Genomic DNA, 13,284 nt, shown 5'->3' with positions numbered 1-13,284 from the left:
CATTGGAAAATTATATAGGACACAGAAGATTTTTGCTGTTGTTGGAGACCACTGTAGGCATTACCGGACTTCTACTACCTCACTCAACTAGGAAGTAAGGAAAAATTCAAGAGGATGGTGTCAAATACTGTAAATATATAAAGTAGGATGAAGGCTGAAAACAAGTCACTGGGTGTGTCAATTCAGTATGCATTGGTAGCAAATGGATCAGATACTGGTCACAAGCCAAACTGAAGTATCTTCAGAAATTAACAGGCAGGGAGTAGGACTCCCTCCTGCTGGAATCTTGGTAATAAAGAGAAGAGGAAAGAGAGGTATTAGAAGGTTGCACATGGTCAAGGAAGAGGCTATTTTGTTTTTCCTAAGAACTTTGTGAACTGACAAGAAAACAGCCATGTAGTGCAGTGCGACTTCAGTGGGTAGCTAATTTGGATGGGGAAATTAGGAAAGACCTTTGGGGAGGTGCCGTTTGAGTTGAGACTTGATCCAAAGAAACGAGCCTCGTGAAAACACATGCAGAGCATTTCAAGCAGAAGAAACACTAGTGAAAATGAACTGGGGAACAAGCTTGGTGTGTTAGAATAGAAACAAGGCCAGTGGCAGCTAGGCTGAACCATTGAGTGCTAAGATATGAGAATGCAGAGACAGAGACCAAATCACAAGGAGCAGTGACATTTGGTATTTATTCTGGCTGCCCTGAAGCCTTATGAGTGGGAATAATATGATATAATGGACAGTTTTAAAGACCTCATGGTGGATGTCTCTGCAGAAAGTTTAGTCAGGGTAGAAGCAGAGGAATGATATTAGAGCTTTAGCTATATAATGTAGCAGGGACAAAACAACAAGGGTTTGCACCACATGGTGGCAATAGAGGTGAAGAGATGTAAATACATTTGGAAATTGGTAGAAGAGAGCTGTTAGGGCTTTTTGATGGACTAAATATTGCTGGAGTAAGAAAAAAAAGCAGAATTCATGATGGTTCAAAGATTTTGTTGTTTCTTTCTTCTTGTTTGAAATATTTTGGAGGATGGAGACTACGTAAGCGACTTTTATAGGTGGCCACTTTTGTATCCAAATGGGAAAAGCCTGGGGAGAAGAAGGTGCGTTATGGGGTAGAAATTCCTGTTTGAACCATGTGAAGTTTGAGATGCCTATCAGTCATCCGAGTACAGATGGCATGTAGGCAAGTCAAGGACTCCATGAGCATCTAGAAGATATATATGTGAATATAAGAAAAAGAAGTGAGATCCATTAAATTATACATAAATTAGATGAAATCATGGTAAAGATTGGTTTAGATCAGTGTTTCTCCATCAGGACCATGCAGTGATTTCTGTGTGGGTCTTATAAAAAAGTTTGTAGATTCATATTTGGTAGGTCTAAAGTAAAGCCTTGAAACCTGCATTTTTAAAAATGGCAGGAACGATTCTGCTGTTTAGATACCCAAAAACTGGTGGCCTTATCTGGGACAAAGAGGAAGTCCAGGAGAGGGCTTTCATGTGCTCATAGGTGAACATTTCTGCGAAATGAAGACATAAATAATCAACTGAAGGAGTGTTTTAAAACTAAATATAAGAACAGTCATGATTTCGTAATTGCTTAATTCTAGCTGAATTATTAAAATGTTGTTTTCTATGCATCACAGCATCTTGGATAACCTTAGAGAAAACAATTTTGTCAATGCCAATTAAACAGTAATGTCTTCCTTGCCAATTTCTCTAAGTGGTAAGCGACTGTGACACTTCAGTTTCATTTACATTCAACTCTGAAGAAGGAAACCTTTAAATTTTGGATCTATATTATTTTAGCTATAATACATACATGCTAGCAATGCTGAGGACAGTTTGACATATACATTTTTACTGAAGCAGATACATGAGCAGAATTGCTCACTTTTTCAAAACAACCATTTAATCTTTTTAAATGTTAAAAAAATGTTTAAGAAAGGAATACTAACAATAACTTGGTTTGCCTGTGTCATTAATATCTTCCTGATGTCAGTGCCATCCAGTCAGACCCAGGAAGGAAGGGATTCTCTATTTCTTAATATTTTTTTAATTTTTTTTTAAAGTTTTATTTATTTTTGAGACAGAGAGAGACAGAGCATGAATGGGGGAGGGGCAGAGAGATGGAGACACAGAATCGGAAGCAGGCTCCAGGCTCTGAGCCATCAGCCCAGAGCCTGACGCGGGGCTCGAACTCACGGACCACGAGATCATGACCTGAGCCGAAGTGGGACGTTCAACTGACTGAGCCACCCAGGCGCCCCTCTATTTCTTAATTTTTACATCGTCAAGTATGATGCCATCCATAGAAAATTATCTCAATACCCCTGATGCAAGAGAATAACACTATTGGCTCAGTCTCCAAAAAGTCAACTTTTCATTATCTGCCTGAAGTGTTCCCATATTTTGCTTATCTGTGGCAAATCTTAGTTTCAGATAGATCAACTGTTAGAATCTAGAGCATTCTCTTTAGCTACACACTTCATTAACCTCTTCCTTTCCTGAAAATTGGTGTTCTTTTGATTCATCGCTTGCTTTGTCAACCTCTCTCCATTCCCACTTTACTGTTATTTTTCATGAATCCTGAATGCAGGCAAGGTGTTTGAAACCTAAGTATTTACAGTGCTCTTTGGGGGAAATTTTAATAGAAAAGTGGAGTTTCTATTCACATTGGTATGTTTGCTTCATTAGTCTGTTAGATGCATCATAGAATGGATACAAGGAAAAACTTAGGAAGTATCTGTATAGCAATTCTGATCATCTTGTCAGCATTCTTTCTGAACCTGATTTCTACAGTAGTTACCATTAGTTTGTTAGAAGTGAATTGCTAAAACATTAGACACACTCATGTTCAAATTTAAGTAAAAAAATACATTATGAAGACCTGTATACATAATATATTTCTACACATAAAGTGACTGCATCTCTCTTTAGATAGGTCTTTGGGAGTTAAGGCAGATGTCTTCATTGGCATGTATTTGAGGCTGTCGGTCATGCCTGCCAAAATTTGTGGCATGACAAGTGAGAGACACAGGATCCCCAGTGCAGTAATTTTTGAACCAAGGGAAGATAAGAACATTCCATCAAAAAATATATTTTGCACTAAGTTGATCATTTATTCATCATGTATATGTCATCTATTGTCTACAATTTGCTAGAGATGATATAAGTTTCAATTTTTGGTTATATATTTCTCAAAACAAGTCAAATTTCCATTTTAAAAATACAACATCCATAATTTTTTATTCATTGTAACATATCTTACTGCTGTCTTAAAATCACTTGATGACCAGTTTTCCATGTTATTGTAACTAAAGAAAGGGAAAGTGAGTTCCAACTGCAGCAAAAATAGAATGTTAATTATAAACAAAATAAGTATAAAAGCATCTTGACAGTAAAGGTTGCTAAATATTGGAGTGACTGTCCGAGACAGGTTGTAAAACCTTCTGTTTGAAAGCCACAGTTTGTGCAGGGATTTGTGAGGTTTTGGTACGAATAAGGAAAGGATAAGCTAGGTGATTTCCTTAAGGTTTTTTACATATTCAAATATGGCTTTTTTTATTGTATTAGTGAATATGTCCTTAGAAATATTGAAAAATGTGGCTCAAGCTGAAGGAACTTGAAACTAGCTTCAATATTACTGGGTTTTATTGGATAAGTAATTCATGGAATGGTGTATACAAGTACCAGGGCTTAGGAGGGAATTGAAATGAAATCTAAAGCAAAACAGGAATGCAGAGTTATGAAATGTATTACTCACTAAGTGTTCCCATTTCTCCACTTGAACCCAAATATTTCTTGACAAACAGAACAGAATGATGGATTAAGTAGAGATTTTCAACGATGATTCATTCTTTCAGTCCTGTAGACAACACTGAAGATCACATACTTATATTTCCTCATTTATAAAAGAATAATTCTGTCCGCTGACTACAGGCGAAAGTTGTGAAGAGTAAGCCTCGGAAATAAAGTATTTTACACATAAGATTCTTGAAATGCTCACTTAAAAAAGGTAGAATTATTTTGAAAAATTATTGAGCATAAGACTTTCTCGTATTGAGGAGGCTTTCCCAGTTTGACTGTAGCCAAATTTATTCTTGAGTAGAGAATTGTTGGACACTAGCAAGAAATCCCCTATTCTAATTTCAGGTCTTTAAAATGAATCCCACTTACACTGAGAGAGATTATTGCCTGAACCATTTGAAAATATCTTGAGTCTGGGTCTGGTATCTAACGTGTTTACAAAATTTCAATTGCTTAGAGGATATATTTTTAAATAAAGTTTCATTAAGAAAGTCATCCGTAATAACGGAGAGTAACTTCTACCTCAGTATAAGAAAGTATCCAGGGCTTTAATAAACTATGGATGTGGGTAGGTCTTTAAAAATTTTAAATTGGATGATATGCTTCAGCCACCCAAAAATGTCAATAATTTGAAATTCCAGGGGAAAAAATCATTTTACATTTTAAAAGTTCTGACAAAATACATTAAAAATACAAGTCTTAAACAAGTACACTTTCTTTACTGTGGCATTCAGGCAAAAAGAGTTTGAAACACCATTCAATCACAGTGAAAGGAGTTCTGAAGTGGCATAGGTACTGATGAAGCGGAGACATGACTTATTAGAGTTCATTATGTCCCTTTTGCTGCAATTCATGGGCATGACCAAAAAACAAAGTACCTTGCTTCCATCTACTACCAAGTCGCTCACCTCTTTCTCCATCTTATTTATTGTCATGATATCTTTGTAGTGCATAATCACACATACCTCTTGTGAGCTCTTATGCTTGGTTAGTCTACCCAAAGTAGCAAAAAGCAGACAATATTTTTTCTGATACCAGTGGAAAGTTAAAAAATAATACCTAAGATTCTTTGTACTTCTACTGTTTTTTTAATTGTTGCGATAAGTGTAAGGATGGATTTATTTCTATTTTAAAAAATTGGAAAAAAAAACCACAAAATAAATTTACATAGTATGGCTGAGTATTACATGAAATTAGATATATGGTCAGAGAAACATGTATGCCAAAAACATTCCCCTCAGCCATGTTCTGATGTTAACACAGCTATAAGGCAGTTGTGGGTCTCATTTTTCATTTGTGCATAAGACGGAGATAGTACATTGAAGTAAACAAAGGGACAAATAGTCACCAACAAATCAGCAAGAAGAAACTGATCATTCTTTAGTCTTTGCTCTCTGAGATTTTGCTGCAGTCATTTTTCCTTTGTGTAAAATGGGAAAACCCCTTTAAATCTTTAAAGAGAAATTTAAAGAAGAAGAAAAGTGTTATTGCAGTCTCATGTCATCTATCTACAAGATAGGCTGCACACAACAGTAGCTAAGGAAGAAAGCCCAGGTGTGTTAGCAGCATCTTGATAACAATACAAATAAGATCAAGTCATTTGTTACATTGCCAAACAACATATGTAGTTATGTTTGGGTACATCTTATGGAATCACAAGAGAATGGCTTTGACTGTTGAAGTCCATTTTCTTTCATCCTCAGAAGCAACTGAAAGATAAAACAACTGCTTAGAAATTTCTCCCTCTTTTCTCTCCCTCTTCTTTTCTCTCTCTTCTTCCCTCCCTCTCTCCTCATCTCCCTCTCTCTACCCTTGCAGTCATTTAGTATCATGTCAGTTGGTTTGAGACTTCATCATGTACCATATTTGTTAAGCTTTTTTTTTTTTGTCCAGAAAAGATGTCATTTGTGTGTTATTATATAAATTATATTCACTTATCTGCTTAGAGAACTTACTGTCATTTAGGTTTTGCCTTATTTTGATATAATCCTAGAATAAACATCAGATGTTTCTTTGAAGGGAGAGAAAAAGGAGGAAGCTGGCCTACACAGCAGATGGATTATATAACATCATTTTTGCTTTACTATCTTGGCAGCCAGAAGAGTCATTAGTACTTATTATCACAAGATGTTATTAAAACATCTCATTTGTTTTGAAGCATTTCACTTCATTAACCAAATACCTTAGAGAATTTTCATTATATTTCACTTATTTTGAGGTTGAGAGAAAATTTTTCTTCCAAAGAAAAGAAGTTTTAAGCAATAATTTTCAATATTTCTGATTTCTCAACACAAGTAAATAGCTAACAGAGCATGGAGGAAATATAAACACACAAACAAGCTGTGAAGTGTAGAAAGAGACACATTGAACCAGTGATTCCTGCTACTAAAGTCCAAGCAATCAGTGCATGTAGATGATGTTTTTGTCTTTAAAATTCCCACCCTTTCCTAAGGATGCCAAGGCCAGTGTTGGAAAAGCTTCCATTTGGAATTCTAGATATCGAAGTAATGCATTTGGAAAATGTATGTATCCATCCATTTTACAATATAATGTTCCCACTTACTGATAGAAACTAAAGCTTATGAGATATTTAAATAAGAACAAAAAGCTACTATTTACTGGGAATTACCTACAAACATATGAGGAGGCATTATTATGCTCATTTACAGATGAAAAATTTCAGGTCTAGAGATGAAGTAAACAACTTCTCCAAGATGATAGATGGGTATGGATACAGAATTCATACATCCATTTGTTTGTTCCAAAGTCCCAATATGTAACTGATCAGCTAAAACAGACACATGAAAAGATGCTCTACATCACTCATCATTAGGGAAATACAAATCAAAACTTCAGAGATACTGCCTCACACCTGTCAGAATGGCTAAAATTAGTAACACAGGAAATCGCAGATGCTGGCAAGGATGTGGAGAAAGGGGAACCCTCTTGCACTGTTGGTAGGAATGCAAACTGGTACAGCCACTCTGGAAAACAGTATGGAGGTTCTTCAAAAATTTAAAAATAGAATTACCCTACGACCCAGAAATTGAACTACTAGGTATTTATACCAAAGGATACAAAAATACTGATTCAAAAAGGCACATGCACCCTGATGTTTATAGCAGCATTATCAACAATAGCCAAATTAGGAAAAGAGCCCAAATGTGTATTGACTATGACTGGGTAAAGATATAGATATAGATATAGATATAGATATAGATATAGATATAGATATAGATTTAGATTTAGATATAGATTTAGATATATATATTCCATTATATATACAATGGAATATTACTCAGCCATCAAAAGAATAAGTCTTGCAATTTGCAACAATGTGGATGGAGCTAGAGTGTATTATGCTAAGTAAGTCAGAGAAGGACAAATACCATATGATTTCAGTTATATGTGGAATTTAAGAAACAAAACCCATGAACATAGGGGAAAGAACGTAAAAAAAAAGAGACAGAAGGAGGCAAAACCATAAGAGACTCTTAACTGTAGGGAACAAACTGAGGGTTGATGGAGTCAAGGTGGGTGTGGGATGGGCTAAATGGGTGATGTATTAAGGAGGACACTTGTGATGAGCCCTGGGTGTTACATTGAAGTGACGAATCACTAAATTCTACTCCTGAAACCAATATTATACTATATGCTAACTAAATAGAGTTTAAACAAAAACTTGAAACAAAGAACCAATGAAATTTGAAAAAAAACTGATCATCTAAAATGTTAATAATTCAAATGATGGAAAGTTTTTTCTTCCAGAAAACTACTTAATAATAACTTAGACTCTCCCTTTATTTGTTGAGAAGAGATATACTCTTACATTTGTGAAGAAAAAAAATGCTATTTTCTTTATTCCACCTTGAAAAACAATAATTCAACATTGGGAGCAGAGAAGACTCACTTCTTCACACATCCCATAATGAACAAAGACCAGAGCCCAAATGTAATAAGCACATCCCAACTACACAAGTTCCTCTCACCTCTAGAAGGGTCCAATACAACTTAAAAAGAATTTAGAGGAGACCAAGGGATCTCCCCTCCTCTTAGTGACCACTCTGAAGAAAAAGAAAAAAGAAAGAAACTACAACACTTATTATAGAATTCTGATGAAACTATTTTTCTTAATATTTAGTGCTTTTTTTCCACCAAATCAATATGGATAGAGGGTGATAGTTCTGCAATGTGCTATTTCTTTAATTAAAATATAAGTATTCTTAATGCGGTTGGATGTACTTTGCAAAATAAACACCAACAATGAACACATAAAATGACTCAATAATTGATTGGTAAACACCATGTAACTATGGAATAATTATATGCCCTGTGAATTATATAGTACTTATAGCTGACATTATTTAGGAAACCTAAGAAATGAACTTGTAATTTGTACTTATCAGATTTCAAATCCAAACAACCAGTGAAGTATCCTGTTATTATATAGAAGTGTCCTATCATTAGATACCTGGTCAGTAATAATCATACAATTAATTACACATATCACACCCCAAAGAAAAATACGTAATATCATTGGGACTTCAAGAAACAGTTTATCAATTTAACACATTTGGGAAGGAAAAATGAATTTAAATATAGTGTCTAAGGCATACATGCAATCATCCAATAAGTTTCCCAATTATCTGCTTGCCTGGTTCTTCTCATTATGCAGGTTTCTCTTAATTCTAGTATCAGTTCCTCAGCAAGTTCTTCTTTGGCCTTTCTTTCCAAAGCAGTCTCCATCCTGACTCATGCCCTCAAATACCCTCTATCATACCACTTTGTCTTACTATTGTTGTCACATTTTTTTACTCTTTAAACAATCCTATTGTTCGTTTCTTTAAAAAACATCTGTTTCTCCCCTCGAGACAGTGGACCTCATTTCTCCTCACTAGAGACAGCATTTTGTCTAGTAAATAAATATCTTTCTATTATAAAAGTGATCACGTCTGTTTGCTCAACGCTATAATCCCAGTGTGTAGGCACTTGCTAGGCACACCAGTAACACATGGGATGTTTCTTGGTGAATGAATGATTTACTGACTATTCGTTATCTCCAAGGCACTTGGTTAGAGCATAAAGCTAGACAGATGGAGTGTCTGTCCCATGGGTCTTGCATGCCAAGATATGAATGTACCACACACTTTCAAAGTATTTTCCAAAGCAGACGTAAAGTTAAAACAAACAAAAACTAACCTTAATACTTCATTCAAATATGCATTTATCTTCAATGCTACCACCTCGTTTTGACCTGTTTCTACCTACTTTGCTTCACAGGAACATACACTGAGTTGTTTGCCAACTGTTTCTGACCATACACATTTGTTTCCACAGACAACAACATTAATTGGTCTTTTGAAGACAGCTCGACTCCTTCGTCTGGTGAGAGTGGCCCGGAAGCTTGATCGCTATTCAGAATATGGCGCTGCTGTTCTAATGCTCTTAATGTGTATATTTGCCTTGATTGCTCACTGGCTGGCTTGCATTTGGTATGCAATTGGGAATGTAGAAAGGCCCTACTTGACAGACAAAATCGGATGGTTGGATTCCTTAGGACAACAAATTGGGAAACGTTACAATGACAGTGACTCAAGTTCTGGACCATCCATTAAAGACAAATACGTCACAGCACTTTATTTTACCTTCAGCAGCTTAACCAGTGTAGGATTCGGGAATGTGTCTCCTAACACCAATTCGGAGAAAATCTTTTCAATCTGTGTCATGTTGATTGGCTGTAAGTAGATTTCTCTTTTGTTATCTATTAGGATGAGATAATATCACAAAATTGATATCTCTAGAACATTAAGAATAAGGCAAAGAAAAAATTATAGAAAACTGTAGAGATAATGGGATTACATATATGGGTACTATATTCTATCAAAACTGATTCTGTGAAAGGGAGACACCGAAGGACTTTCAGGACTTCAGAAAACCAAAAACTGAAAACTGGAGTGACATGGATCTTTGGGATCCAGGAACTGAGACTTGCAGTTCACTTTTACCACTGTAAAAGTGTCTGTAATTTGTTACCAATGGTTATTTTCTATTTTAAGCTGAGGTCAGATTACAATGGGAAAGACTAGTTTACATTATATTCTAGATAGATAGAAATATAGATATATAGATAGATCTATATATATATAGATCTATCTATATATCTATATATATATAGATCTATCTATATATCTATATTTCTATCTAGTAATGTAATAGCACTAGAATATATATTTCTATATAAAATATATATATTTCTATCTATATAGAATATATATTTTATATAAAATATATAGAAATAATAGAAATGTTTCTTATGTATCTGCATTTATACACATATATACACAAATATATATATTCTTCACCACTTACTGACTAAAAATGCCTTTTCCTATGACATCAGGCCAAATTTCAGTTATTGCTCTTTACCTTGTAATAGGATGATGACATCAGTGTCATTAATGAGGTATATTTTTTTGGAATAAGAAGCAAAAAAAAACCGCATTAAAAAATATGTATAATTTTTCTTAAAAATCATACTGTGGAGTCACTAAAGATAACCTTGCTGATACCAAACAGCAATTGACAAAAGCATAATGGATTTTGAATGCTTAAAAAAGGGCATCATCCTTAGATTGTATACAAATATGAAAACAGATCCAGAGTTGCTTTTTAAATGTTAACACATTAACTAATGAAATATACTTAGATAACCTTTATTATGAAACTTAAATCAATTCACCCAGTTTATTGTTCAATGTATTTCAAATTTACTTTTCATATGTATGTCTTAGTATTTTTATTATGCTAGGATTGCTATAGGCAAATGGTATTATATTCAAATAACCCAAGATATTCTACAGATGCAGGCTAAGTCTGTACTACAAACACAGACGTAATCTTGTACCCAGAAGGAAATGAAGAGGGACCTACTGGGAAAAATGGAAAAATTCATTCCAGAGAGACTGAATCTCTCGGAACAAGCACAGTCCCACCCACTCTGTGATTACAACTGCCAGTAAATACTTTACAGAGATTATCAATCTTAGTGAAACGGGTAGCAAACAAAATTTTTAAAAGTCTGTTCCTAATTACTTAAACATCTGTATAGGAAAAATATATATACTTTTCATAAAGAAAACAGAACCTGCATGTTGAAACTTAGAATTTGCAAGAAGGAATTTTTCAAATGCACTGAAGTTTAACCTGCTCACCACTTAGGGAATACCCATCACTTGTGAGGATTGTTAAATACATACTACTATTTATCCTGTGAATTATCTTAAATTAAAGAAAACCCAGTTCTTTATTTGGCCTATACCCAATCTCTAATCCCTAAATCAGGGTTGTGGCAGTCTTTTTACCTTCCTTCCTTTCTTCCTACCTTTTTCCTTTCTTTCCTACCTTCCTTCTTAAATATAGCACTAAGCTATTTCTATTGATTCCTTAAAAAGAATACTTGGTTTCTTCAGACAATTTTCATATTTTAGGAAAAGAGAAAACACTTTAGTTAACTGAGTAGGAATCAAAGGTACAAATTTCTGGTTATTAAAATAAATAAAAAATAAATAAATAAACAAATAGGGATGTAATGTACAGCATGGTGACTGTAGTTAATAATACTATATTGTACATTTGAAACTTGCTAGAAGAGTAGATCTTTTTTTTAATTTTTTTAAACTACCAAATTTTTTTAAACTAACATTTATAAACTTCCAAAAAAATTTTTTAATGTTTATTTGTTTTTGAGAGAGAGGGAGAGACAGAGCGTAAACGGGGCTGGTGGGGCGGGGAGCAGAGAGATAGGGAGACAGAATCAGAAGCAGGCTCCAGGCTCTGAGCTGTCAGCGGAGAGCCAGACATGGGGCTCGAACTCACAAGCTACGAGATCATGACCTGAGCCAAAGTTGGACACTTAACCGACTGAGCCACCCAGGCACCCCTAAACTACCAAAAAAAAATTTAGGCTACTTTTTAATGTTTATTTATTTATTTTGAGAAAAAGGGGGGGAGGGGCAGAGACAGATGGAGAGAGAGAGAGAGAGAGAGAGAGAATGAATCATAAGCAGGCTCTGTGCTGTCAACACAGAGCCTGATGTGGGGCTCTAACCCACGAAGCTGTGAGATCATGACCTGAGCCTAAACGGGAAGTTGGATGCTTAACCGACTGAGCCATCAGGTGCCCCTAAAAAAGTAGATCTTAAAAGTTCTCATCACTGTGGTGATGGATATTAAGTAGACTTATTTTGGTGATCATTTCTCACTGTATACAAGTATCAAATCATTACTTTGTACTTCTGAAACTAATATAATGCTATATGTCAATCATATCTTAATAAAACAAACAAATGAAGCTCAGAGCCAGAATTGACAGAAATGATGAAACTGGTAGACAATACCAAGCACTTTAACAAATGTGTATGTGGATTCCCTGAAAATGGGGGAGGGAACCAGAAAATAAAATGTATCAAAATGTGTAAGAGACAGCTAAAACAGTGCTCAGAGAGAAATGTGTACCTTTAAGTGTTTTTATTTTTTTTAAGTTTATTTATTTATTTAGAAACAGAGAGAGCATGAGTTGGGGGAGCGGCAGAGAGAGGGAGAGAGAGAGAATCCCAAGCAGTCTCCACTCTCTGTGCTGAGCCCAATGTGGGGCTTAATCGATAACACGACTATGAGATCATGACTTGTGCTGAAATCAAGAATCAGACGTTCAACTAACTGAGTCTCCCAGGCACCCCTTAAGTGTTTATATTTTTTTAAAAAAGATCTAAAAATCAAAGATCTAAGCTTCTGTCTTAAGATCTAAAAATCAAGGATCTAAGCTTCTATTTTAAGACAAGTAAATTAAACATATAAGTAGAGGAAATATCAGAGATAAGAGCAAAAGTTAATAAAATAGAAATCATATATTAGAGAAAATTAATGGTAGTATATTCTGGCTCTTTAAAAGATCAATAAAATTGATAAACCTCCTAAGACTGGTAAGAGAGAAGACATAAGTTAACATGTCTTATATGAAAGAAAAGATCTTACTATCCATTATAAAGATATTAAAAGAATAATAAAATAAGATTATGAAATACTTTATAATAATAAATATGACAATTTAGATGTGATAGAAAAGCTTCTTAGTGAAACAAATTACCAAAATTGAAACAAAAAATCCTGAGCCATTCAATAAAATTTGATAAATTGTATTTCATCAAAATTGGTACCTCGGCTTTTCCAAGGACACTATTAAGAAAAGGAACAAATGATAGACTAGAAGAAAATACTCTCAATACTTAGACCTAAAAAAAAAAAAAGACTTGTATCTGGAATATATCAAGAATTCTTACAACTCTGTAATAAAGGACAACTCAATTTAAAAAGTAGCAAAAGATTTAAACACATTTCACAAAAGAAGATAAATTAATGGACAATAAGTGCAGGAAAAGATGTCATTATTCATCAGGAAATGCAAATGAAAACTCTA

The 13,284-nt window shown here is 34.5% G+C and overlaps 1 protein-coding gene across 7 annotated transcripts in view; it reads left to right on the top strand.

The window, feature by feature from the left end:
• Positions 1 to 13,284, top strand: part of KCNH7 (potassium voltage-gated channel subfamily H member 7) — a 480,526-nt gene that overhangs the window by 413,961 nt on the left and 53,281 nt on the right. For all 7 annotated transcript variants that reach the window (XM_086718759.1, XM_086718756.1, XM_086718758.1 and 4 more), the window contains one exon: positions 9,147 to 9,546. In XM_086718759.1, the coding sequence (XP_086574885.1) occupies positions 9,147 to 9,546 (400 nt within the window). The remainder of the gene's footprint in view (positions 1 to 9,146; positions 9,547 to 13,284) is intronic.

The sequence above is a fragment of the Puma concolor genome, chromosome C1, assembly GCF_028749965.1.
Source record: "Puma concolor isolate L17-30 chromosome C1, mPumCon1.1.hap2, whole genome shotgun sequence".
NCBI classification, from domain to species: domain Eukaryota; kingdom Metazoa; phylum Chordata; class Mammalia; order Carnivora; family Felidae; genus Puma; species Puma concolor.
Note: the sequence above shows the minus strand (reverse complement) of the source record. Positions and strands in the feature narration are given on the sequence as shown.